General features: G+C 36.0%; 1 protein-coding gene across 4 annotated transcripts in view; it reads right to left on the bottom strand.

The window, feature by feature from the left end:
• COL19A1 (collagen type XIX alpha 1 chain) overlaps positions 1–25223 on the bottom strand; it is a 180486-nt gene that overhangs the window by 16073 nt on the left and 139190 nt on the right. For all 4 annotated transcript variants that reach the window (XM_061460530.1, XM_061460531.1, XM_061460529.1 and 1 more), the window contains 18 exons: positions 24264–24299; positions 24104–24157; positions 23962–24015; positions 20691–20732; positions 19542–19595; positions 18664–18717; positions 15813–15866; positions 14804–14857; positions 12719–12763; positions 12056–12106; positions 11933–11977; positions 11796–11822; positions 10442–10495; positions 7083–7127; positions 4920–4964; positions 4750–4812; positions 3102–3137; positions 2903–2947 (listed from right to left, as the gene is read on the bottom strand). In XM_061460530.1, coding sequence (XP_061316514.1) covers positions 2903–2947; positions 3102–3137; positions 4750–4812; positions 4920–4964; positions 7083–7127; positions 10442–10495; positions 11796–11822; positions 11933–11977; positions 12056–12106; positions 12719–12763; positions 14804–14857; positions 15813–15866; positions 18664–18717; positions 19542–19595; positions 20691–20732; positions 23962–24015; positions 24104–24157; positions 24264–24299 — 858 coding nt within the window. The remainder of the gene's footprint in view (positions 1–2902; positions 2948–3101; positions 3138–4749; positions 4813–4919; positions 4965–7082; positions 7128–10441; positions 10496–11795; positions 11823–11932; positions 11978–12055; positions 12107–12718; positions 12764–14803; positions 14858–15812; positions 15867–18663; positions 18718–19541; positions 19596–20690; positions 20733–23961; positions 24016–24103; positions 24158–24263; positions 24300–25223) is intronic.

Consider the following 25223-nt stretch of genomic DNA (forward strand, 5'->3'; position numbering starts at 1 on the left):
TCTGATGGAAGAGGCATATCTTTTCAGGTTTCTATAAACTTTAAGATTTATAGGAAAAAGTGTTCTGTCCTGCATACAGCTATGGTATCAGCACATGTATTGCTACACCTTGACAAATTCAGGGCACAGGAAAGATTCCGACTAAGCAGAACTTTTGTAGTCTGCAAAGAAGAGGCTCTTTCCTGGCCTTAAACAAAGTTTTTGCAACCAGTCTGTATATCCTACTTCACTCACAGCAACCTGAAACATTATAAAATTGAAGAAAAACTTCTGTTTCACCCTATGTTTCTGTAAAATTGGAAAGAGGTACAGTATTTAATATAATGTTTAGTTTAGACCCCACACACACACGCAAGCATCCACATGTATAAATAAATCTGCCTGAAGATTACTGTACTTACAAGAAGCCTTCATTAAAAGCATATTAAGGCATAACTATACACATAAAATTTCCCACATTTACAACCCTGCAGAGTAGGCATGGATAGCAGTTCTACTAGAAATAAAGATGTAGGTTTCTGTAAGCCCACAGTGCTATGGCAATGTGAAGCTGATCCTAGAATTAGTTTTCTTCTAAACGATTCCCATTTTACAGTCTCCCAATGGTAGGAGGCAGATCAAATACTACAGCCACTTTTCAAACAAGTGCTTTTTTAACTGCCTCCAGTGTTTTCTTTGTATTTGGAAGAAGCTCCTAGTAAAAATTCATTAAACTAGGTCATGTCTTCCTCTGGTTCCTCTTTAAACTCTCCTTCAGTATGAATTGTACAAAAAACAGGGTAGCACATTGTGTTTTGCAAGCTCTGCCTACGGTGCTAATTTATTCAATCCTCATCCTTCTTAGTGCTCTTCCATCTCTTGCATTTAACCGTGTGCTAAATTCTGTGCAGAATAAACCATTGCTTTCCCTAGGTTTCTACATGCTCTAGCTGATCAAGGTATGCAGATAACAGCAGTAAAGGAGCCAGCCACAAGTACTTTAATCTGTTGCTGAAGTGACTTGAAAGACATATGTCTGATTCATATAAACTACGTGTTTTCAACTGGTTTGTCATTCATTTTATAAAGTAGTAATAACAGCAGTGTTTAGTCACTCAAAGGATGTGTAAGATTACTTCAGCTGAGGCAATGTCTTCTTTCTTCAAATGATTCTAGAAGGATATACTTATATTAGGCATGAAAATCTCATGAGTTTTATTCTGTTGCTCCAATTTTGATGCTTCTCTTTTCTGTAATTGCAACAGCTGATCTCAAACTGAAGGAGTACGCTATACAGCAGAAGTAATAATGGCTGCAAGAGAATACTGACTTTCTGTTATTTTCTGTAATCACTGCAATCTCTCTCACAGATGCAGGTCTGTAATACCTGATCCAGAGGGGGGAAAATGAAAAATCAACTCCAACTGCCCCACTGATCTCTTACCTGAGATGCAAACTTCTGCTGTGTATTTCACTGTTAATTCTTTGGCAGATCTCCCCTTGTTTTCCACAAACCTATTTTTTTCCTGAAGAATTGTAAGGAACAACTGGCAGCTGTCTGAAAACTGTACTGAGGCATTGCATTAGACATTTATTTGGCTTTTGTGTTATAAAAGATTGTGAGAGATTTTGATTATCATGTGAGACAAAAATACTTATGGAAATTGATTAATTTTTTAATCTTGTATCTATATATTTATTTTATGTATACGTATGTGCATATATATATATATTTTTTTTCTCTGTACAGAGAGAGCTAGCTCATGACATGTTTTGCCAGTGATCCCAGAAGTGAGAGCAGATTCAGGAATCTGTGACCTCTCTGAGAAGAAGCGCATATCTGCATTTACATCTATGGCTGCAGGTACATGTGTGTATGTATGTACTCTATCACCAATGACACTGGAATAAATACGTCCTCTTCTCTTACCCATAAATTTCTCAAGTTTCACTCTGATGAAGCAAGCTAAGGCTGCGTCTCTGTCTCTCAAAAGACTTCTCGAACATTCTCCTCTCTGTCAGTATGTTTTAAGGTCATGCACTCAGAAGTTCAGCCTCCTCTTTTGGTTGTATGTGTGCAGTTCTATTTGCAGGGCACTCAGATAGGTTGACACTGAGACGGTCAAGGTTGAGCAGTGTAATTCAGTACACAGTAGGTGGTACAAAAGAAGGATCTTACGTTTAATTAGTGTCCTTCAAGGCAGAAACAGAACATTGGAAAGGGTCAGTTGTCATATGGGACAGTTGTTGTAATAATGGTTAAAACCTCATATGTCCTCAGTGTCATAAAGTAGCATTTCCTTTTCCAGATTACACAGGGAGGTGCTTTTCTGATTCATCAAATAAATGCAGTATCAACTGGATTAGGATATGAGGACTTTAGTAACGTTGTAACAGCAGCAGAGTAGGTTCTGGGATTTTCTTTGCTGTAGCAAAATAAAGATCATCTCTCATCTCCTATAATGATTCCTGTCCACCATGACCTTCTTACCATGAACAGAAAAGTCTAAGCATTTTGGGAACCAGTAAGGTATTGCACTGGCATTCCTGCTGCCCAAGTGCAACCAGGTTGTTTTATATAAAATGTGATTTGTGTTTGTGACATACAAAGATCCCAGGGATGATGACAGGGCAACCTTTACAGCTCTTGCAAAGTCTGATGGCATCACAACAGGATTAGCTACTTTCCACTTTTCAGCCTATTGATCTTATTTACACTGTCCAGGCCAACTGTTTTAGAAAGTCTTCCTCTAAATGCAAAAGCCAACTCAACTCTAATTCCTTAAAGTCATGTCCAGACTAAACTTCTTAGTGGCCTAGAAGACTGCTTGAAGTTCACAAAGAATTAATTTCTTGGTTTTGCCTGATAAGGCGCTCAGATGCTCAATAAAAAGACAAAAAAATATTGAAACAAGGGACTTACACGTTCTCCTTTGGGTCCTCTGTCTCCTGGTCTCCCTACAGCACCCTGGAAAATTGTTTTTGAAAAAAGATAAAAGTATCAGTTAAAGATTTTTTTAGTATGTTCATCTGTTAGCAGAACTGAAAGCAACTTCTGTGATTAACAGCTATGGTATCCATCAAGAATAAATACCCTACTATGCAAAAGAATGTTTTCCTACCGGAGGACCTGGCAATCCATCTTTTCCATTGATTCCCTATTAAAAACAAACAAACAATTTTTAATCAATATACTTACGTATATGAAATTTAAAAATACAAAGGGTAAAGCTGTGTTTAGTGATGGTACCCGTACATATTTTGAGGCTACAGAGGCAGCAGTTTGTGTAGTTGCAACATAGAAATAGTCTTGAAATGTGAAATAAGAGAGCTCAGCACAATACTGAAGTGCAAGCACATTGAATTGGAGCTGAGAGCAGATAAAAAAAGTCTTCAGCATCAAGATGTGTGCTTATTAAAGCTGGTGCACATCTTTAAATGACAAGATATATGGAAATTATGCAAATGTGGAATATGGACCTGTACAAACACTCTTCCAGTCCTAGCTAGTCATTATGCAACCATAAAAGAGATTTTTCTTATTGTAGATGTTAGCCTTTATGTCCTATTACTCTTCTCTTCCAGATTACACCTTAACAGAAAATGGCCAGATCCATTCTTTGGTCCTTATGGGCTGTGGCACACTACAGTTTCAGCCTCCTGATCTAAATATAGAATCATAGTATCGTAGAATAGTTAGGGCTGGAAAGGACCTTCCTTCTCAAAAAAGAGGGTATTCTCATTTCCTTCCGGAAACAGTCCCAGGCCCACCTTGTCCCCTAAACTGGCATTATCTGAGAGTCCTAGTTGGCATGGACCAAAATAATGCCAGAGGGTATGTTAACAATAGCAAAATGCCAGAAAATTGCAAGATATGTGCTCTGGCACTGTTTAATTTACTAGGATATAAACAGATTTGTATACACAGGAAATTCATTGTTGTTCAACCGAGTGAGAAAGAAGGACTGGCATGAGCAAAGACATCAGGAATACTTCCTTCCCTCTCATACTGCAAACTTGGGTTTTGCACAGATTAGGCACCTAGGGGCAATTTGCTGCTGAAATTACAGAAGTTGTCTCTTCTTTCAAGACAGAAGCATAATATGGAGATATGCTAACAGACTGAAATGGTCTGCTATTGCTTGTCCCCCAAACACCAAGCTTTGGGGGGAAGATTATGAGTTCTGGACTATCCTAGCCAAACCACTTCTAGAATATAAACTAGGTTGTTTTAAACCAGCTCAGGCAGTAATGGCTAAACAGCTGCCACTCTTTTATTAAATAAAGAGGTCAGATAGACATATCCTAAGTGAACAGTAAATGCTTCAGCTGCAGTGCTGCATCACCTGTATACAGAAGAGTTACCAAGTTTATTAAGAGTAATGAAGCACACACTTTTCTATCTGAACTGAAACTAAGAACTTAATTGTCACCCTATCCTTCATCTGCCCTTCATAGACTCTGTTGAGTGTCTGGGTTAATTTCTCCTTCTGAAAAAAATACAAGAGGATCCTTTAAGTCAACGGATCCAAAGGACCCTCACATAAGACCTTTAAAGGCAACTTCTCAGTAACATTAAACATTGAAACATCACACCACCAGAAATTCTTGACTGAATGGTTAATATTGAACACTGTAGCTCTAAGTGTTCTTCAGATTTTATCTAGCCTAACATAAAGTAGGGTGTAATCTCATTTCTTTTGTAACTTCTAATAAACTAAGATGCATTCTTTTGTAATGAGCACATATATTCAGTATAAAATTGCTTACTGGTTTTCCTTGTGGCCCTTCTGGCCCAGGGAAGCCGATATCTCCTATAGGGCCCCTTTCACCCTAAGAAAGAAGAAAACATGCCTATAAATTTGCATGTAAATCTTGCATTCAGTGTTTGAAATATTTGTGCATTATCATAAGAATTCAGTACTCAAATCTATACTTACAGGTTCCCCTGGCATCCCTGGGGACCCAGGAGATCCCGGCTTTCCCTGCAAAAAGAGAACATTAAAAATTCAAATTACTAGGAAGCAAAACATAATTTTTCTTAGGTCAAAAATAAGAGGATATATATTTGAGTGAAATATTCATGTTACTGCTTGTTACATGCTTTAAGGGAACAGAAATATTTTTTACCAGATATTTTACCAGATATTTTACCAGATATTTTAATATTTGTGCCATGTTAATCTGGCTCTTGTGTACAAAATAACTTGGTCTTCTTTACCCTTCCTGAATACCGAGATAATGTTTTCATGAAATTTTCTTTGGCAACACCTTGATTTCTTTCTTGAGAAGTCATATCAGATCAAAGTTTATCACTGTATATATGATATCAAGATTTTTTTCCTTCAGGTACTTCCTAGTCCTGATTTTTTTAAAGTGCATTACTGACTTTTGCAAATTTTCTTCAAGCTCTTTCTTGGCCACTTTTATTGTCAGTTTATGTTCAGCCTGCCAGAATTCACAATCCTATCTCATCACATCATTTAGATGGTGATTTTAAATGATGTTTTGTTTTTAATAACCTACCTGTTTCAGCAAGACAAGAATCTATTACCCTGAATCTACATTTTCCAGAAACATCCTTAGACCTGATCCTCAGCTGACTTGTACAAGTGAGGGATCTAATACATCAGTTCCAGTGACAACTTCAGGAACAACAGAACTGAGGACAGTTGAGGAAATAGGCACTGGTGGCACTTCTTGCTGAATTTCAATCCAAGCTTCTGTGATAATCCCACTCAGTAAAAAGCCCAAAGCTAAAACGAGAATATTTCCAAATGGGAGAAAGGGTCCATTACTTAATCTAGGAAATAATGCAAGGCAAGGAGGACAAATTCTCTTCCAGTAAGATACATAGATATATTGCAAAAACTCTTCCTAGAGTACTAAAAAATATTGTGGTACCTATGTCTATTTGTTAATTAAAACTGCTTAGCATAAAATGTTAAAGCAAATAATTTATTCCAGTGGATTTTATTAGAATTAAATGTAATTTACAGAACACAACTCCATCAGCAATAAAGGGAACTTATTCGATTTTTTTATATCCAGCTAGGATAGAGGGCAACAAGACTAAGTCTTGTAACATATCCAGTGGAAAATACACAGAATGAACAATTGTGATCATGCTAATTCACTATTGATTCACAGCATGAAATATATATTTCAGAGCAACAAGCTTTGAAACTTACATGGACTATAAAACTCAGAGAAACACTCTTCCCCTTAAATGTTCCATTTTATATTGTTTTAGAAGAACTTAACTAAATCAAGCTGTTTAGGCTGACGTTCCTTCTTGGAACTCACAGGAAATAGGCTAAATCAATGGCTAATGGAAATAGAAGTACATAGACTGGCTCGCAAAGCACATTTATAATTTAAAACCAGCTCCTGAATGGATTGGTAGCTGCCCAAATTTAATAATAGATGTATTTGCATATAAGTAACTCCATACTGCCTCCTGAAATATGGATACACTTTCTTATTAAACTGTGAATGCAATATAAAGAAAAGTTGTCTTCATTTCCTTTAAGAACACAAATAAGTAATTATAATTTCAACTTATCATTAGTTACATTTACTTTCACCCACAACAGTTTCTGGATGACTTTCATAAACTTCTCTGAATACCACATGTAAATAGCTGACAAAGCATTCCCCTAAAGCAAATATTAGATCTACTTGATATGCAGATCCTTGTGGATTTCAATAACTAACGCTCTTAATATTTCTTTGTGACAGAAAGATACTCAGAAATTTGTGCATGCTCAGGAGCACAGAAAATGTTTTTAACTATATTAAACTGAGGCAATAAGAATCTCATATGCTTTCTTAAGTAAGCATATGCAGCTTCAAATTCCAGCTTTATCATGTATTCACACCATTCCCACCTGTCATTTTAATAATAATATGAACCCTCAGTGGTATTAAAACTCTCATCTCTTTAGGAAAAACACAAAATTTTCATACCTGTCTATAAAAAATTAGGCAAGCACTGGTGTTCCACAAACAGCGATTGAGATTACAGCTCAGCACCTTGCTTGACCTGTTTTTTAGCAGGTCAACTAAAAAAAACCTGAGTTTTCATTAATGAATACACATACCGGTGTCCCGGCTACTCCTGGCGTGCCAGCTGGTCCCCGGTCACCCTGAAGAAAAGATAAATCTATACATAAATGGTAATGCTTAAACCAGACATTTGTTTGTGGATTCCCATTAAAACCTGAGGAAGGATTATTCAGTAAATTGCAAATAAGGACAGGAGGCAGGCTCTGCTAAATGCTAACATTTAGCTCTGCCACCATCTCATTTTACAGATTGGAGCAAGTAACATAAATCTTTTGTTTAGATTCTCTTGTGTAATGTCATAATTTCCATGCTATCCCTCCTATACTCTGCTTGAGGCCTTCCTTGAAAAGGGACAGAAAGTCCCTGACTTATCTGTAGTTTTCCAAATAATTATAATTTGTGATCATGACAATGTCCAGAATTCACATAGGGTAATTCACTATCCTATCAACAGCCCCATATTTAAGATGTACCTTTCAATGAAGCTTTTGCCTCCAGGCTACTTGGTCATCCATTTCCTGCAAGTTGACATCTTCAAGTTGCTTGTGTTATGGTCCTTTCAGGGCAAAGTTTCTCCTTTTAGCATACACTACCTTCATCTATGCTTTAAGCTAAGACAATGGCTTTTGTGCTAGAGCTGATGAATTATGTGCACAAATTCATATTTATCTCTTGAGAGAACAATAGCCCAAAGCAGACAGTGGTAAAACCCTACCCAGTGAGATATTTTTTTAAAGGTTGGACCAGATGATCCTTGAGGTCCCTTCCAACCTGGTATTTTATGATTCTATGATATGACTTGCCAGAACCTACTGCTGACATGTTTTGGACTGTAACACTACACTCTGCTAGTGAAACATTGCTTAAAATTAAAGAAAAAAATCATGCTCCTAGTTTCTATAATCACAGAATCATAGGATAGTTAGGGTTGGAAAGGACCTTAAGATCATCTAGTTCCAACCCCCCTGCCATGGGCAGGGCAGGGACACCTCACACTAAACCATGTCACCCAAGGCTCTGTCCAACCCGGCCTTGAACACTGCCAGGGATGGAGCATTTATAACTTCCTTGGGAAACCCATTCCAGTGCCTCACCACCCTTACAGTAAAGAATTTCTTCCTTATATCCAATCTAAACTTCCCCTGTTTAAGTTTTAACCTGTTACCCCTTGTCTTATCGCTACAGTCAGAAAAGCCATACTAACTGGAGAATATTTTATGAGATGAGTTTATGTTACCTATAGCTGTTTTGCAAAAGCTCCCCCAACACAGCTGCGTTCACAGCAGCCATCTTCTCCTGTGCAGAAGAGCCCAAGGAGATGCTGGGATTTCTGGTTTCTGTTTTTATAACTAACACTGATGTGTCATTCTCATAATTTTGTTCAGGTAGTGCAATGATAATGCTGGTAATTGGAAACACTTAACTCCATTACACAAAGAGTAGACAGATGGTAAGTTAAATGTCTGATCTTGTGCCTGGGGGGAGAAGCTTGGCCAGCAGCTTACAGGCCACAGTTCAACCTCTCCTGCTCTGTAGGCTAGCAGAAAACACTTAATGCAAGTTCACCACTCAGTGAGGAACACAACATGCACCTCAGGAACACCTGAGCATGGAGTATATTTAGCAGGGTATATTGCCTGGAGCTCTGCATTCTATCCCTGTGGTTATTCAGGACCCAGAATTTGTATTGTGGTGTTTTCCCTATATATTGGCTATGACAGTGGAGCTAGAAATTCCTAACACTTCCTTTGCAACATTTGTCTTTTAAGAGTTATTTTGGTCCTTCCAGTAATGTGAGTTGCAGCATGGTTGCACAAACCACTGTGTCAGCATAGCTAAGGGAAAGGAAATTTCACCGCAAGGACACAAAGTCCTTAGGGCAGTTCACAAAATTATCGTGAAATTACAGCCAGCATTGCCTGGGGAAGATGGTACACAGAGGTATGCAATAGCTCTAAATTAAAAACCAGCATGTACTAGGCCACTGGCAGGCAGACCCTCAGACCCTGTGCTTCTGTTCATTTATTTACACCAGAAATGTGACCAATTTAGCTAAGGAAAGGATATTTTTACTTTGGAAAAGGGCCAAACACTCACTAAGCTTGTTTATATAATCTGCTCCATTGGTTATTCTCTGTTTAATTCTTGTCCCCACTTTGTCTCAGTTAAACCAGTAATATTTCCCTGTGATTGTTCATTTGAAATCGGATTAGTCTTTAATTGCTTGTAAATCGTAGTATTCCAGAGCAAGAATCATCTCATGTAACATCCAGTATAGACACCTACCTTAGATATTTTCAATCCCCAGTCTGCACAAGTAGGAGTACTGTGCAATGATTTTGAGAGAGAAAATTTTAATTTACATTGGTTTTTGGTGAAAAATATGTTTCAGAAAGCTATTTTTATATGAATCATTGAAATACATGTAATTAAAAAAGCTGAATAAATATTCAATTAAAAAAAATTTTTTCTTAAATTTATAATACATGGGCAAAGTCTGTTTTCACTGACAGAAAACATATATACAGATTTTTTCATTTCTCCAGTGATTTTTTTGTACTTTGCCATATTTAGAAATGAACAGCAAAATCTTAAATTTTTTAGCATTTCATGACAAGCTTTTCTCTAAATTCATATCAGCCTCCACAACTAGTAAGTGAAATGCTGAAACATGCCCCCAGCTGAAGGAAGGGATCATTTCCTAGTCCTGGAATACAGACTTGAACCACAGAAAGGAGGTGCATGACGATGCATGATACATTTCAGGATGTGCTACAGTGGCATCATACACACAGTAAAGTGTGCAACAACAGCAAAAAACAATACAAGGGGACTTTTTTAGAATAATGAGCAACAGTCCAAGAAAAGAGTGTTCTGCTCACTTTGAAGCAGGATGCATACAACAAGAACTGTATGGAACTGGTCTCTCCCTCCATTTTAACTCTTTTCTGCATTTTTATACTCATCTGAACTTATACTGACATTTACACTCTTAGAACAAGACAGATGGACTCTAAGCCTAAGGCAATGTCTAGAGAACATGAACTAGTGACCATACTTAGGAACATGTTAACTATATTACTATGAAGTAATATAGTCATATATAGTATATACTACATATAGTATACAGTAGCATTCTATCAAGTTAGGAAAATAAAATATTACAAGACCTCCTGCACACAATTTTTCATTTGTAGAAAGTGAAATTTTATGTTTGGTGATTTAGATCCACAGTAAAGCAAAAAAAGGAAATACAGATAAATATACAAGTGTTTTTCAAGCTGAAACAGTAACTTACACTGCAAAAAAAAGATTCAAAAAACAAGGTTTCAGAAAACATTTAGATGCAGATAGTTGCCACTAGAAAGCCATGACTTGTTTTTAAGAGTCCTACCTTTTCCCCTGGGAGTCCTTCCAGTCCTGGCAATCCCATTGGTCCTGGGTCTCCCTGATTATTTTTTTTTTTTAATTAAAAAGATTGAATACATTAGAATTTCTGTACTCTACATGAGAAATGTTGAACAACAAGCAACAGCAGACTTTGAGAAAAAATTATTTAACTTGACATTAGTAAAACAGCTAACCAGTTACCAGGTGAACAGATTTTGTTATGCCCTGTTTTAGCGATCTGTAAATTAAGCTTTTCCCAGAGACACTGTGTGAATACTGGATTCAACAGCTTTAATTTTGATGAAGAATGTAATCCAGAAGACTCCCCCACAGTGTTCTTGCAAGCCACAGTCAGCTCTAAAGCACCTCGAGGCAGTAGAGTCCGAACATGTAATCATATACTGTCAACCAGAGAACCAACCTCCAAGGAATTCTGTGCTCTGTTCCCTAAACAAAGCTTATTCTGCAGCAAGGGACACACAGACTAGGACACTGTATAGGCCTTGAAGCTTTTCTGTGGCAAAAACATACTCCAGGGGAGAAATCAGTTTAAAATGTAGATTAGAAGGCTATGAACTATAGTGACAGGGCACAAGCTAATGACAAATACAGTTCCTTTATTTTAAAGCCAAGTTACACACATGTCAAAGACCTTGGGAAAAATGGACACCAGGTCAGGATTTGGATCTACCTTCTGCTGGCAGTTAGCCCTATGCAACTTCTCAAGATTCTTCCACTAGTTGTCATTCCACCCCATAGTTTTTACAGACAGATCACGTGAAAAAGACATAACACAACTCTTACAGGAAAAAAATATCAGAAAGTTAAACTAATCTGCTTTTGAATGCCAAAATGCATATTTGAAGGGTATAGGAGCTCCCATGATCACTATCTTGCTCACCAGAAGCAATGTGAGCATACTGTAGTTAACCATCACGCCATTTACAAATTAAATATTAACTTTTAGTTGTTACTGGCTAGCATGATGTAGCACACTGCTCTTTCTCCCTTATCACTTTCAAATTTATTGTTGAGAACAATCTAATAGCTCTTAAGATATTTTCTACTTTTATTTCACATTCTTTATTCTTAGATATATCCAGGGACAGCTCAGCAGAGATGAATCCACAAGTAGTTAATACTATGTTCAGTCATTCATTATATTATCACTTAGAACTTTTAACCAGAAATTACAAAATTCACAAGCCTGGGAATTAATAGGCTTTTTCAGATGAACTGATTTTGCAGGAGGTAAGCTACCTGCTAAACACTATCAAGGGACTCTTCTACCCTTGTGACTACAATTGTGTTGAATTACTTGGTGAAATCTCTAACATGATCAAAAAATACATACATACCACTGTGCCAGGATCTCCTTTGGGACCCTGCAAATAAATGAAGTGGAAACACAATTAAAAAAACTCAAAAAATTCACACAATATGATGATATTTTTTGGTATTACCTATTAGAAATTATGTTTCTGTTAATACTTACAGGAGGTCCTGGTGGGCCTGGATAACTAGCGACACTCACACCTCCCTGTAACAGCAAGTTTAAAAGTTGAGTTGGGCTAGAATGAGGTATTGATTGAAAAACAAAAATATTAAAGAGAAATACCTGGAGTTTATATAAGCTGCTCATTCCATTTCTTTCATTGTAAGGCATACCCTTTAAAACATAAATACCAGGAAAGCGTCACAACTACGACTTATAAAGAGAGAACTCTTGCCCTGTTCAAGCCCTCTAGCCCAGCAAAGCTGTGGCATCATTTTCATTCTCAAACAACTTTTCAAGGCTTCTAGACACTTCAGCAAGAACATAAGATACATACCAATGCAGCTTGGGCCTTTTTTTTTAATTAAAAAACAAGAAACCTGTAAACTCAGTGTATGTTACACTTTGATATTCTTATTATCCTAATTCTCCAGAACTGATTTTGTGTTAGGTACTATTCCAGTTAATTTGGAGTCCAGGTTGCTCCATGGTTCCCTGAGTTCCCTGATTTCAGGTACCCAAGCTGCATAAATTACTCTAGTAACACTGAGCACCAAGGTTAACTCAACTGACCAAGTTTCTAGGATGGTTTTATTGAACTGAAATTATTCCCTGATGAATCAAAGAAAAAAGAAGATTACAGAAACCTTTTGCAAAAAGACTTGTCTTCCTGCATTATTAATACATATTAGATCGACAGTCAATTCTTTGTATTATGTTACACTTTAACCACAGGTGCATTGTTCCTAATATAACATTCAAAATATAAACAAGAAAATATCTCACCGGAGGCCCAGGTGGTCCAGGTTGCCCAGGAGAACCTTCACTACCCTAGTACAGCAAGAGATTCACGTAACTCATTTACTGTAACTTATGTCCTGATCTATTCCATACCCAAGCTATAACGACCATAATGACAATAAACAAGAGGTACAGTCAATATGAGCAGCTAGTATCACGACTAAATTTTCCTGCCCAGCTCCTGCTTAAGCTTTAGGAAAGTTAGGAATTGTTACTTTAGTTTTTTATTTTGTTAGTTACTTGAAGCTTTATTGTATTAACTTCCTTGTGGCAAAACGGTAGTGGTAACCTGGGTTGTGAAAAATTTCGTAAACACCAGGAGAGAGAGGAAGGGAAAAAGTATCAATTTCTAAGCAACTGGTAGACAAAAGTTAACAGAAATTTTATGTTTTGTCCATTATTTTGCAAAAGCTAGTCTTCAGTTAATCATTCACAGGTAAATACAAAAGAGCTATAGTTTCAGAAGTTCAGTTTATTTAGAACACACTGAATGAAAATAAAGATCTTTATTTAGGTATACAATTAATATATTTCTTGGGGGTTTTATTTTTGAATATTCAACTGTGCATCCACAGTCTGTTCTGCTGATGTGCACTGAACTACTTATATTAAAAAAAAAAAATAAAGCTTTTGAGTTTTTGCCCCAGCAGAATGGTGGAGTTTCTGAACAGTGAAGAGTTGAAAAGGTTTCAACATCAAATTTCCCAATTTTTTTTAAAAGTCTCATCTCTACAATCCAGTTAAAAGCACTGTATAATGTGGAACAAATTTGCCAGAATTTTTCACTGACTTCACTGCATCTTATTAAACATAAGTCAGTGAGATACTCAGGCTGCATATTCAAAATTCTTAGGGTAGCAAAAGGCAAGCTAAATGTTCAATGGCAACAATTAGCTCACTGGAAAAATACACAGAAAAATATAACTGTTTACACAAAGATAATTTCCAAATGGCCCTGCTAACTGATAGAAACTATCAGCCTCCATGGGTGACCTGGAGTACTTCATGGGAAATAAAAATACTCTAATTTAGAGAGCATATTATATGATTTCTCAAACATATTCATCAGATGAAAGAGAAGCAGCAAGCGATTCTGGCTATATTTCAGTTTACTCTTCAGCCATCTAACTTCTGCCCTTTTTGATTTATGAGACACTAGTTATAGAGCAGTGGCTTCTCATTCTCACCTACATGTGAACTGTAAACAAGGAACCACATGGTTACAGAAAAAGGAAATGTGTGGTAAATTTTTCTATTATGGCCGGCAAGGAGACAGCTTTCAATCAGTTTCTATACCAAAATAATTTCAGAGCTTTACAAAATAATTTCCTTTGTTACTCATACCAGAGTCAAGGTTTTGTAGAATATTAGTAGGATCATATATCTTGATGTGACAGTGCTATGCCTGGAAAATTCCAGGCTGAAGTTAAAAAAAAGATCAGAAAAGTGTATTCATATGCAAATCGAGAACTTGTGCCAGAAAATATTTTGCAACAAACTAAGTTTGTGTCTTCTGTATTTCATTTATCTGAGGTGCCCAAGAAACGAATTTGATCTTAGTTATAATCAATAATATCCAGTGCCTGATAAAAGAGCACATAAAACATTGACAAAAAACAGTGCTGTAGGAGTTTAAATTAAGTATAAAGGAAGCTTCTGTATTTTAGCAGAGTAACTTATACTTAATAACTTTCAGTACTTGTGAAGTGCTTTTATGTAATTACTTTTGACTAAAATAGTGGTAAAAGAATTAGAAGAAAAGCGAGTAGTAACTAGTCAATATACTGTTTCACAAATGTATTTTCACTTTCCTAAATTCTATATAGTATGTCATACTTAGAGCACATGCTCTGCAATTTACACACACCACAAGGACTGTGATTCAATATATAAGCCCATAGTACATTTGGGGGGGAAAAGCACTTGCATTAGGACACAAATAAAAATTAATTTGAAAATATACGTCAAGCTCTTGTTTGCACTCTATATTAAAAAAAACCCAAAACATTGGAATATAATGGGATTGCAGAACCTGCATGGATTTTTGCCAAGACTAGAAAGCAGGAATACCTTTTCGCCTTTTGACCCTGCTGGACCGGGATGTCCAGGTCTTCCTGTGACTCCCTGCACAATACAGTATTGGTTTATATTAGTTAAGAAACAATGAAACACAGTATTTTTGCACCAGAGCTTAGTTTTTAAATCTTGTACTCCTTGAAGGTCATTTAAATCGAACTATGCTTCTCCTCCAGGCTTATGTGTTTCTCTTCTGTTTGATACCACAGCTGTATCCTTCCGATTAGCCCTTTGAAGGATAAAACTTGTGTTTACAGTTGCATTTTCACCTTTGCAGACTAAATGCACTACCTTAATGGCACCTTTTAATACTGCTAAGAATCATCTTTTACTGCTAAAATGTCAATTTACATATTGTACACTAAAATTCCTAAATGGGTTACAATTTTTAAAAGAAGGGAAGCATCAGTACCATCAGCAACCTAGAAATTCATAGAATCATAATGATCCTACTAACTAATGTAATCCCATCCAATATGTCAAAAATAAAGTTAAAAAAACCCTCCAAAAGTAGTTTTCCCAGAAATATCAACATTTTTAATTATAGCTTTCAGTGACTTGAAATATTTCCAGTTTATTCTTATACTTCTGCAGTTATGAAACCAAGTGATTACTTGGTTTCAACATTAAATGTTTTCAGAATGCCTAGCTGGAATTATTTTTAGATTTTTATTATTAACAATATTACTGTAACTTGGTAGAAATACATCATTAACTTCAAGTATGCACATCATAAGTCATTTAACCTCAGAGTCTCTAGCAATGCCAACACTCCAAACCCATTTAACTTACATAAACTTTGAGCCCAGACGATGACAGTATTTTCAGTAACATCAACTCACAACATAGTTTCTTTTATTAGAACCACTATGGGCAAGATTGTATTATTACTATCCAAAAAGCCAAAAGACAGGACAAGGAACTAAGAATGTGAAGTTTTACTAGATAGTTACAGAAACCTCTGCAGAGATAGATTAGATCACAGGTGATACCACATACTTACAGAAGGTCCACTGGGTCCTGGAATGCCTGGCAATCCAGGAGCACCTTGAAGGCCCTGGGAATTAAAAGAGCATATGAGTACTTCCTCTCCCACTTACTACCTGGAAACTACTTATATCCAGCATGTTTAGCAGTACCATAAACTACATTAAAGCTCATTTTTATCTAAAAGTTTGGCAGTATTTTTAGGAATGAAAAAAGTCAAACCCACCATGGAAAGAAGAGATTATCATTGAACAAGGCAAGAGGCAACTGCTTGTTTGACTGACAACACTTGTCCTTCAATCTTTCACATTGTTAGCTTATGTCCTCTATATCATTTTGTCTTTAATTGTGCAGAAAATAGCAGGACTAGAGAATAATTTTCTATTTTCTACCACTAAAGTTTTTGTTTTTTTTCTGTTTGTTTTTTTTTTTTCTGGAGAGAAGACAAATGCACAGATTTCTCATTTTTACCTGATGGTATCTAAATGCAAAGGTGCTTTCTGCTCAATTTATAGCTTTTGCTTTTTAGATAGCAGAACATGACATTTTTCATAGTACTTAATGAACTACTTTCCTGATCTTTTTGTATGCAGCTGTCTGAAAATTGATGGATTCTGGTGTCCACTTACTAAATATACAGGTGTGCAGCTTACTACAGTGGATACAGCTAGGATTCGAGACAAGCCTGCATGTCATTTAAGTCTTTCTTCTAAAACACCAGGCTTAGACGCAATTTTAGACAGGTACAGGTCATGTACTAATGAGAGCCAATCACTCTTGGTGACCCCTATAAGTCACAAAGGGAAATTAGTCCCTTCCAAACAGTGGTTCAGTTTATCTGCACAGGGTGCCTACCCTCTGACAAGAGGAGTGACCTCAGAAAAGATCTTTTTCTTATATTAAATGCAGTGTTTAAGAAGGCATGGCTAAAGGGGTAGTCTGGAAAACCAGAGAGGACACAAGTCCTGAAATACTGAGATACTGAAGGAAAAACTTCAGGCAGAAATAAATCAGGAAAGATGCAGAGATGGAGAGAGACATTAATTTCCTTTTCTTGCTGCTACACACAGAGGACACTGGTCCACCTCTGCACCTTTTCAGAGTGGCAATCCAAGTGCTAATGTGTTCTCTGCTCATTTTGATTTACTTAACTGTGATGATACAGTCACCTGAAAAATGAATATGAAGCCAAAGGAACATTTTCTGTAATTCTCACTACTGATGTTAGAAAAATCCTCCCCTGGAGAAAAGAATCTTTTAAAAAGGAAGAGAACTAAGTTTCAACAAAGATTAAAGGGCTATTCAAAAGCACATGGAAGCTAATGAGCGTATTTCAAAGAGTTTCAGGTGGGCTTCACAATCTCTCTTCCCATTTCCATGTTAACTAAATCATAAAAATGAGAATAAAATCCAGAAATTTGTAGAAAAAGGTTGCACTTAAACTTCAGAAACTCTTTCATTTTTTCTGGAAATAAATTCACTTGCACCCTCATAATGTCATAATCAAAAGCTGCTGCTAAACACTGAAAACATCAGACCTAAGGCAGCTAGCCAGCTATCAAACTGAAGAAGCATGTAAATGGGTAACTTACTAACACAGCATGACACACTGCTAAATCAATAATAATAAAAAAAATAATTGGAATTTATTTACTCTGGAGTCCTTTTAAAAAAACTAACTGCCAGTTATAATCATGCCTTTTCCTTATTACATTTTTAATTGCCTTAAGGTTTCACTTGGTTCTCAGCAGTCAAATAGTATCTAAATTGTTGAAACTGCTTTGCTAATGCCTCAGACTTGCTAGGGTTGAACTCTCCAAGTACCATATAGGGCAAATGAAGGATGTGTTACTTTCCTATTTGTTTTTTAAGCAAAATTCTGCTTGTGCTTTACTTGTAGCCTGCACCATCATTTTAAGGTATGTGTTCTAAATCCAACTTCAGGAGTCACTTGCTTTTAAGAAGCAAAGACAGAATGAGCTGTATAGATTGTGTAAAAATAAAAGGAAAAATAAGCCTGACACTTTAGTCTGATAGTCTTCTAAATTCTGGGGCAGAGCAGTAGCAGGAATACCTATTTAAAAGCTTCTGTAGCATCTTTGTTTTTTTCCTCATTTAACTATTTACTTTTGAAAACCAAGGATCCTGAAATTTATTCAAAATTAATATATTTACTTAGATTCATTTCTTTAATAGCTTCTGCTTAGGTGATTTATTTTTATTTATTTATTTATTGACAGAGATTGCTCTTGTTAATTGCAAATATTTCAATTTAAAATTAAAACTACAGCAGCTATTTTGGATTTAGCACCACAAGTGACATAACTTTTTCCCTTCTTCACAACAACATAAAAATAACTCTAAGAATACACCATATGATGGAAAATACTGTAAATATTTTAAATTCAGTCTCTTCAAACATTTTCCAGTTTCCATTTAGTAGTAATTGCTGCTATAACCATTCCCATCAGAGTATTTGCCTAATGGAATGTTTTTGAAAATGAATTCTAAAGGGGAACTAGCACAATATAAGCAAATATGTTACAAAACATGAAGTATTTTCTGAAAACATTTGGCATTTGTCTATTTATTGCTCTATCCTACACTCTTAAAAATTAGCATTTAAATGTATGTGAGGCTTTATAATACACAAATGAGCAAAAACCCTCAGACAAAAATTAAACTGATGTTATTTAATTGAATAATAGCATTTAATCTTGTTGAAAATTCAGAATGTATTTAGAGCAATACATTAGTATCTCGGCAGTTTTAAATAACTGAATAACACTGTGCATTTCACTGTCAGTCTCGATCTTCATTCAGGTTCAGATAAGAATGCAACCATTATAAAAATGAAATAACTTTACCTCATCACCTTTCTCTCCAGCAAGCCCAGGAAACCCACGTTCACCTTTGCTTCCCTATGAAAATGTAACATTCAAACAAATACTTTCTGTTAGCAAACAATGAATTTCATGCTCCCTAGGGCATTTTATGCCCTGCATTTAATACATGAAGCCCTCATAACAATAGTGCTTAAAACAGAAAAAAATGCTCAATACTACCTGAAAGCTTTAAAATATGCCTTCCATCAAGGTGAAAGGCAACATGTGGTTCATTTCCTAATAGGCAAACTAGCCAAGAGCAGACATATAAGTAATAGCAAAGAATTTAAACGCTTCCCAAAACAGAGAACGACACTTCCATGAAATTAGGCTCAACTATAGGAGATACCTATATGCCAAACCATGTGGCACTTGATCCAGTTACAGTGAAGCAGAATTTTGATTGGCATCAGTGAAACTTCAAGTCTCAGAAAAACAGTTGTGCTAATCTCTTTGGAATATGGGGCAAAGGCAAAGGGTGGTCCAGATGTTGCACGCTTGAAGGAGACACAGGTGGTTTTCTTCTTCACTGCAGGATTCTTGCCCGCCTGAGTCACCTAAAATAAGCCTGTAGATGGCAATGCACTAATAAACAGTCAAATCTGAGCTAGCTTTAATGGATGCAAAACAGAGAAAAGCTATCCTGGTGTGGGACTCCATTCAGGCTATTTTGCTCACTTTCCTGAAAGGAAAGCTGAAGTGACATAGGAAGAGGGCTGAACTGTTAAAACAGTCTTTAAGCTGCTCAGGTGCCACAGGGATAGGATTCAGACAAAAAAGTCAAGGCTGTCAGGGGTAAGAGTCTGGCCTTTTACTTTTAATAACTAACAAAGCAATATAAAACACTCTTCAAAACTTACCTTTGGCCCTTCTCTACCAGGGATGCCTGGTGGACCTCTTGTGCCAGGATCACCCTGAGGAACACACAGAAAGCAAAGTGAAAAATAACTATTTTTATGACATAGGCAGAAGGTCTGCAGACCTCCAATCATTCTACCTCAAAGCTTTATCTTCAGTCCTTTATCTCTTCTACACTATACTTGTTCAGATAATCCTTGTTTCCCTCCCCATCTCTCACACACTCAAACTATGCTAACAAATACATTTTGAGAGGACTCACAAATGACTGATTTGAGTAGTCCCAGACATGCCTGTGTTTGGGAAGAGCAAATCCTCTCCCTTTTAAGGATCAGGTAGGATAAGTATACTTGTTGCTCTCACCAGCTTTAAATGTATAGTTACTTTAAAGTAAGTGATATCGGGTTTGTTGAAAGAAGCATTTTGCAGCAAATCTTACAGAGATGCTAACCACAAAACACAGAGTGATGAAGAATGAAGCATAAGGAAAGGAATTGTTAAGAGAGAGTATTGACAAAGATGTAGAAAAGCACATACAGGAGAAAGACAATACATTTACAAAAGAATCAGGGGGAAAAATGAAAGACAAACCTAAACATAAATCAAATTTATGAATGGAAGGTCAATAAAACCTAAGTACATGTATTAACAAAGGATGGTAGAATCGCTTTTCTAGGAAATGATACATGCTATTCATACTGAAATCCTCCTGATATACTTTTCCTTTGGGAATACTGCAGATCACTTCAAATTTTATTATTTTCAAAGTAATACCTTAGAAATTCTAGACTATTTTCCCCACTTGGTGTATTACCAATATTAATGCTTCAAAGTAAAACAAAGAATGAGGTATACCTGTAGTAATTCATATTGTGGATCGGATGTGCTGAACAGGCACCTGTTGGCTACATACCTCATACCTACTACATGGCCTCATGTACCATTCAAATGCTATTTTGTGAAATTCCTATAAAATAAATTTCTTGAGTATTTTTAAAAAAATAAATCAAAAATCAATAAAACCTCACAATTAATTTAGGCTAGCTCAGTAGGTCAAAACTGAACATATCCAAACTTTCAAGTGCATACTCTGGTTTAAAAAGCATGCTTATAGTAAAAAAAAAAATTTATTTATATCTGAAAATGTTTACCTTCAGTATAGCACCCATGTCTCCCACAAGTGGCAGTGCAATCTGAAATTAAAAAAGGAAGCTGCAGTTCATGTTTTATAGAATGCTACCAACTCTGATGGGTTCTCTTTGCTTCTAAAGTTTATACTGTTATACACATAACTGGTTGCATATATACTGGCTGAAGCTTTTTTTTATGCAAATGCAAAAGAAAAATAAGGGTTCCAAATATAGTTAAATATTGCTCTCCATCCAACCTAACAATGTGCACACTTGAAGGAGACACATTCTCATTACAACTTCAATCAACTTCAATCAAGTTCCTTAAAGCATGACAATAGTGCAACTCCAGAACACAGTAAATTTAATTTAGAAGTAGTATTAATATATTACTATGTAGCATACCATCAACAATTTACCACTACTGGGAAGTCTCACAGACTATTCTCACCTGACTATCTTCAAAAGTTCTAATTCTCTTTTCTCCTAGGCTTTGACTCTACTGTGAACTGTAGCACAAAATGGGGAGATGCCAGAGCTAACTTCAATAAACGAACTCAGATATCAGAAAAAATCCAGCTACAGCAACATGTGTAGTGTTTTGTCCCACATTTAAACATTAAGTATGAGTACAAAACTCTGTGGTGCCATAGCTAAATTACTACCAATACTAAAGATAACCTATTTGAAGCTCAATCAACAGATTTACGTTTCACTGCAATATATGTCGGATTTCCAAGAGCTGCCATTAAACTTATATTTAAAGACTTCCTTTAAAAACTGATTGCACTGGGTATCAGCTTCACTCACAAATGGACTCTTCAATTACCAATGTTCATTTCTTCTTGCAAATGGTGAAGCAAAAATAGCCCTGGGCATACTATAAAACTAGACATATCCAAAATCTGTTAATTGTTCAGTCTGTTTCAGTCATTTCCACCTTGAAGAACAAAGTAAAAAGTGAGCACTTTTGTAGCAAATTAAAAAAACCCACTGGACTGCCAGTTGGTGGCAACAGGTATCAAACACAAGGTCAGGAGAAACACTGCTGAACATGCTTAACCATAATTGTAATCAGTTTACCATTTACAGGTAGCATCGGCACCTTTGAAACTATACCAAGTTTTCTAGGGTGAGACAGCCACCTAATACAACTTCAGGACATAACTATGTAAAGGTATGAAGTCCATCCTCTGCATAAAGGTAATCTGTACACAGACAGCATCACCTGCTCTTAAAAACCTGTAACAAGGCTTAAAAATAACAACTACATCTCTATATGGCGTGACTTTTCATCCTTCTCCTTGTGACATTTTACAGATAGGCAGGCTATTACTCTATTCCCTGTTTGGCTTTCTGCTGGACTACATAAATGTTTCCCCAGTCTCTGTTTCTAACATTCTTATTTTAGCTGCAGTACCATTTTATGTTACAGGCTCCCAAGCCCTCAGTGTGAAAAGTCCCTAACATTTAGCTGCAAGGGCACACCATGTATGAGAGCAAGCCTACCACGTTTTTGCCGTACAGTTCATCTGCTCTGTATATACAGCAAGTACAGCATAACTGCACACATACTGCAGATTCGTGGTTGCATATGCTGAACTCTGAGTAAAGGCATATATCAGGGAACACATGAAATAAAATAATATAATAATAATAATTAAGAAAGAAGAATTAGTTGAAGACATTTGATATACAGAATGAAAATCTGATGTAATTATGTATTCTCTGATATATGCTGACCTTCTGAAAGTGTTAAAATGGCCTTAACTCTCTGGCTTACTCTTGCAGGCTACATCTTTCTTTAAAAATGTTCTCTCCAAAGAGAAGAGTATTTGAAGAGAGCAAAAGGCAATAATTCTCCTGTTAGTAGTCCTGCCTGTTTAGCAACGGCATCAGATTATTCACTTACATTTAATTTGCAGTGCACTGTGTCTTCCAAACCTATCCTACTTAAAGGATTTTTTTTCTTATCAAGCACTTTATGCTCATTTTCTCACGTTTAATCTTGTTGACTTCAGACTGTCCCTGAATATTAAGTTTTGATTGTATCTTCAAAAAGCTAGCAATCTTTCCCAGTTCAATTGCAGATTTTACATCTACTTTTCCTAATCAAATCACTGACAAGAACACTGACAAGACCCCTCTTTCCAAAATTGACAGTAATCTGGTGATAGACACTCCTATCATATATTTTGATGAGCATCAACTATATGGCAGTTACTTCAAAAACAGCTTTTGCTTGCTTATCAAAACATCATGAGGACAATCTCAATTTTTTCTTGAGGCCAAGGTATATAACATGACTGCTTCCCTATATTTCTCAAAAAGTTTACCTTCCAAAACCAGAAATCTGCTTTATTCCATGCATGGTTCTTAACAAAACTATGCCATCTTGTGTTTCCACTTTATCATTCATACCCCTGGTACTTAAAATTAAAATATTTCATATCTTTCTTGCAATTAGCCTTTTCTTTTTTTTTTCCCTTTCAAGTGACCCATTATACTCTGGCTCCTCTTCTATTCACCTCTTATGAAGATAAGTTTTCTGTTAGCATCTCTCTCTTTCTCAAAATCTTTCTCAAAGTACTCAAAAGTAACTGCTAATCATTAATAGACCGCTCTGGTTCATTCTTTGGGTGAATAACACCAGATCTTCATGCTGTATCTAAAATATCTTTAACTAATTTTTTTTTATTATTATTACAATTGTTAAAAAAAATCATTTTATGTATTCTCTGAAGAGCAATTAATTTTTTCAGTGTGCTGTAAAAACTACTGAATTGCTCAGCTTCTTCACACAGTTTATAATTTGATATACATGATTATTAAGTAACAGACTTTACCGGTCTTTCAAATTGTATTCATGGTGCCTTTTTCCTGTTATTTTTATACACATTCCTAACTGAAGCTCATTGTATATTTCAATCTTTGCAACACTGACTTGAGTTCTACCTTTATACTCAATGCCAGTGATAGACCAGCTTTCAGGTACTGAATTTAGGCCTTTGAGGAGTTAGTGATACTCAAGTGCTTTCTAAAACATGGGGCCAGAATTTACTTAGTGTTTTTGTTTTCAAACCCAGCCACTTAACTTTCCTAAGTGCTAAGGGGAATTTACTGCATTAGAAACTAAATATTCTCAGAATTTAATTAAAAATTAATGTCTTCTTTCTGCGGCGTAGCAAAATTAGCTTTGGAATCCCAAACTTTCCTTTTCAACATTTTAACAGCAATTATCAAAGTATAATTCTGAAAATTTGCATTATGCAGAAATGTGTCTGAGACGTACAGGATCACCTGGAGGGCCTGGTAGTCCTGGCTTTCCATCTCTTCCTGGAGCACCCTAGAAACAAATATAAAATTTGATGGCCTTAAAGCATTGGCAAGAGACACATTACTTTTCGCAGTATATGTAAAGAACTGTCACTTACATTAATACCAGGGGTACCCGGAGTTCCTGGTAATCCTGGGGGTCCCCTAGGGCCCTAAAAGCAGGAAAGATCATTTAGGATTTAAGAATATTTCTCTTTTATTCTAAACTTCTTGAACTTAATTTATTTTTTGATAATAAAGAAAAAACATATATCCTACCTGCATACCTGCTGATCCAGCTGGACCTACAGGACCCTGCAAGAAAACTCCAAATAATCAATAGTTACACTTTTTCGGATAAGGGAGATTAACACCGTAAAAAAAAAGTACTGAATGTGGGAAACTGGTTCACATTGCAGGGAAGATTTTCTCTAAGTTTGGTTTTGAATCCAAATCTTATTTTGCCAAAATGAGAGAATTTGAGATTTTGCTGAGGTCCATTTCTAAGGGCAAGTAATATCAAAGAATATTGATCTGTGGTGAAACTTGCTATTTAGCTAGGAGTTTTTTAAGATAAGCTGATATTCAGCTGAATAATAATAATTAAAAATATTGTTTGAATACAAATGGATAATTTCAAAAATTCAGGTTTGAAAATATTTTAACTGAATAATTTTTAAGGTTACTATGTTAGATTAAGATCTTATTGTGAACCTCTAGTCAGCTTTATCAAACATCTTCACTCTGTACCTGAGTCCTGCCAATAAACTGAAATGTATCAGCTGACTATATTGGTCTGGACTGCAAAAAGATTGCTGTCCTCACCACAGTAGAACTCACATAATAATATGTAGCACCGGTCATCTAAACCATCAGTATTATAATTTTTTTTACTGAATACTCTGAAGACACTGCAGATGGCTTTATTTAAAGGCAACAGAAACAAACAAACTCGAGAAACTGTGTAACTGAAACAGTTATTGCTATACAAGTTATTCAGTATGAAAGCTCTAGATAGACTGCATCGACTTCATGTTTACATTTAAATTGCACAGAAATGAGAGAAGCAAGCTGTGCGAAATCAGGACTTTACTATTCCCTGGTGCAGTACCTGGCACTGTAAGGTTCTCATTTATAAGTGGTAGAATCTAATCTTGTAATTAGCAGTCATCACAAATGCAAAAGCTAGAAGCTGATGCAAAGCCAAAACCTTCCACCTTTTCGATGTCTTTATGTCTT

The sequence above is a fragment of the Pezoporus flaviventris genome, unplaced genomic scaffold, assembly GCF_033815535.1.
Source record: "Pezoporus flaviventris isolate CSIRO_AGI_PZ_B2104156 unplaced genomic scaffold, CSIRO_AGI_Pfla_v1 ptg000031l, whole genome shotgun sequence".
Lineage (NCBI taxonomy): Eukaryota > Metazoa > Chordata > Aves > Psittaciformes > Psittacidae > Pezoporus > Pezoporus flaviventris.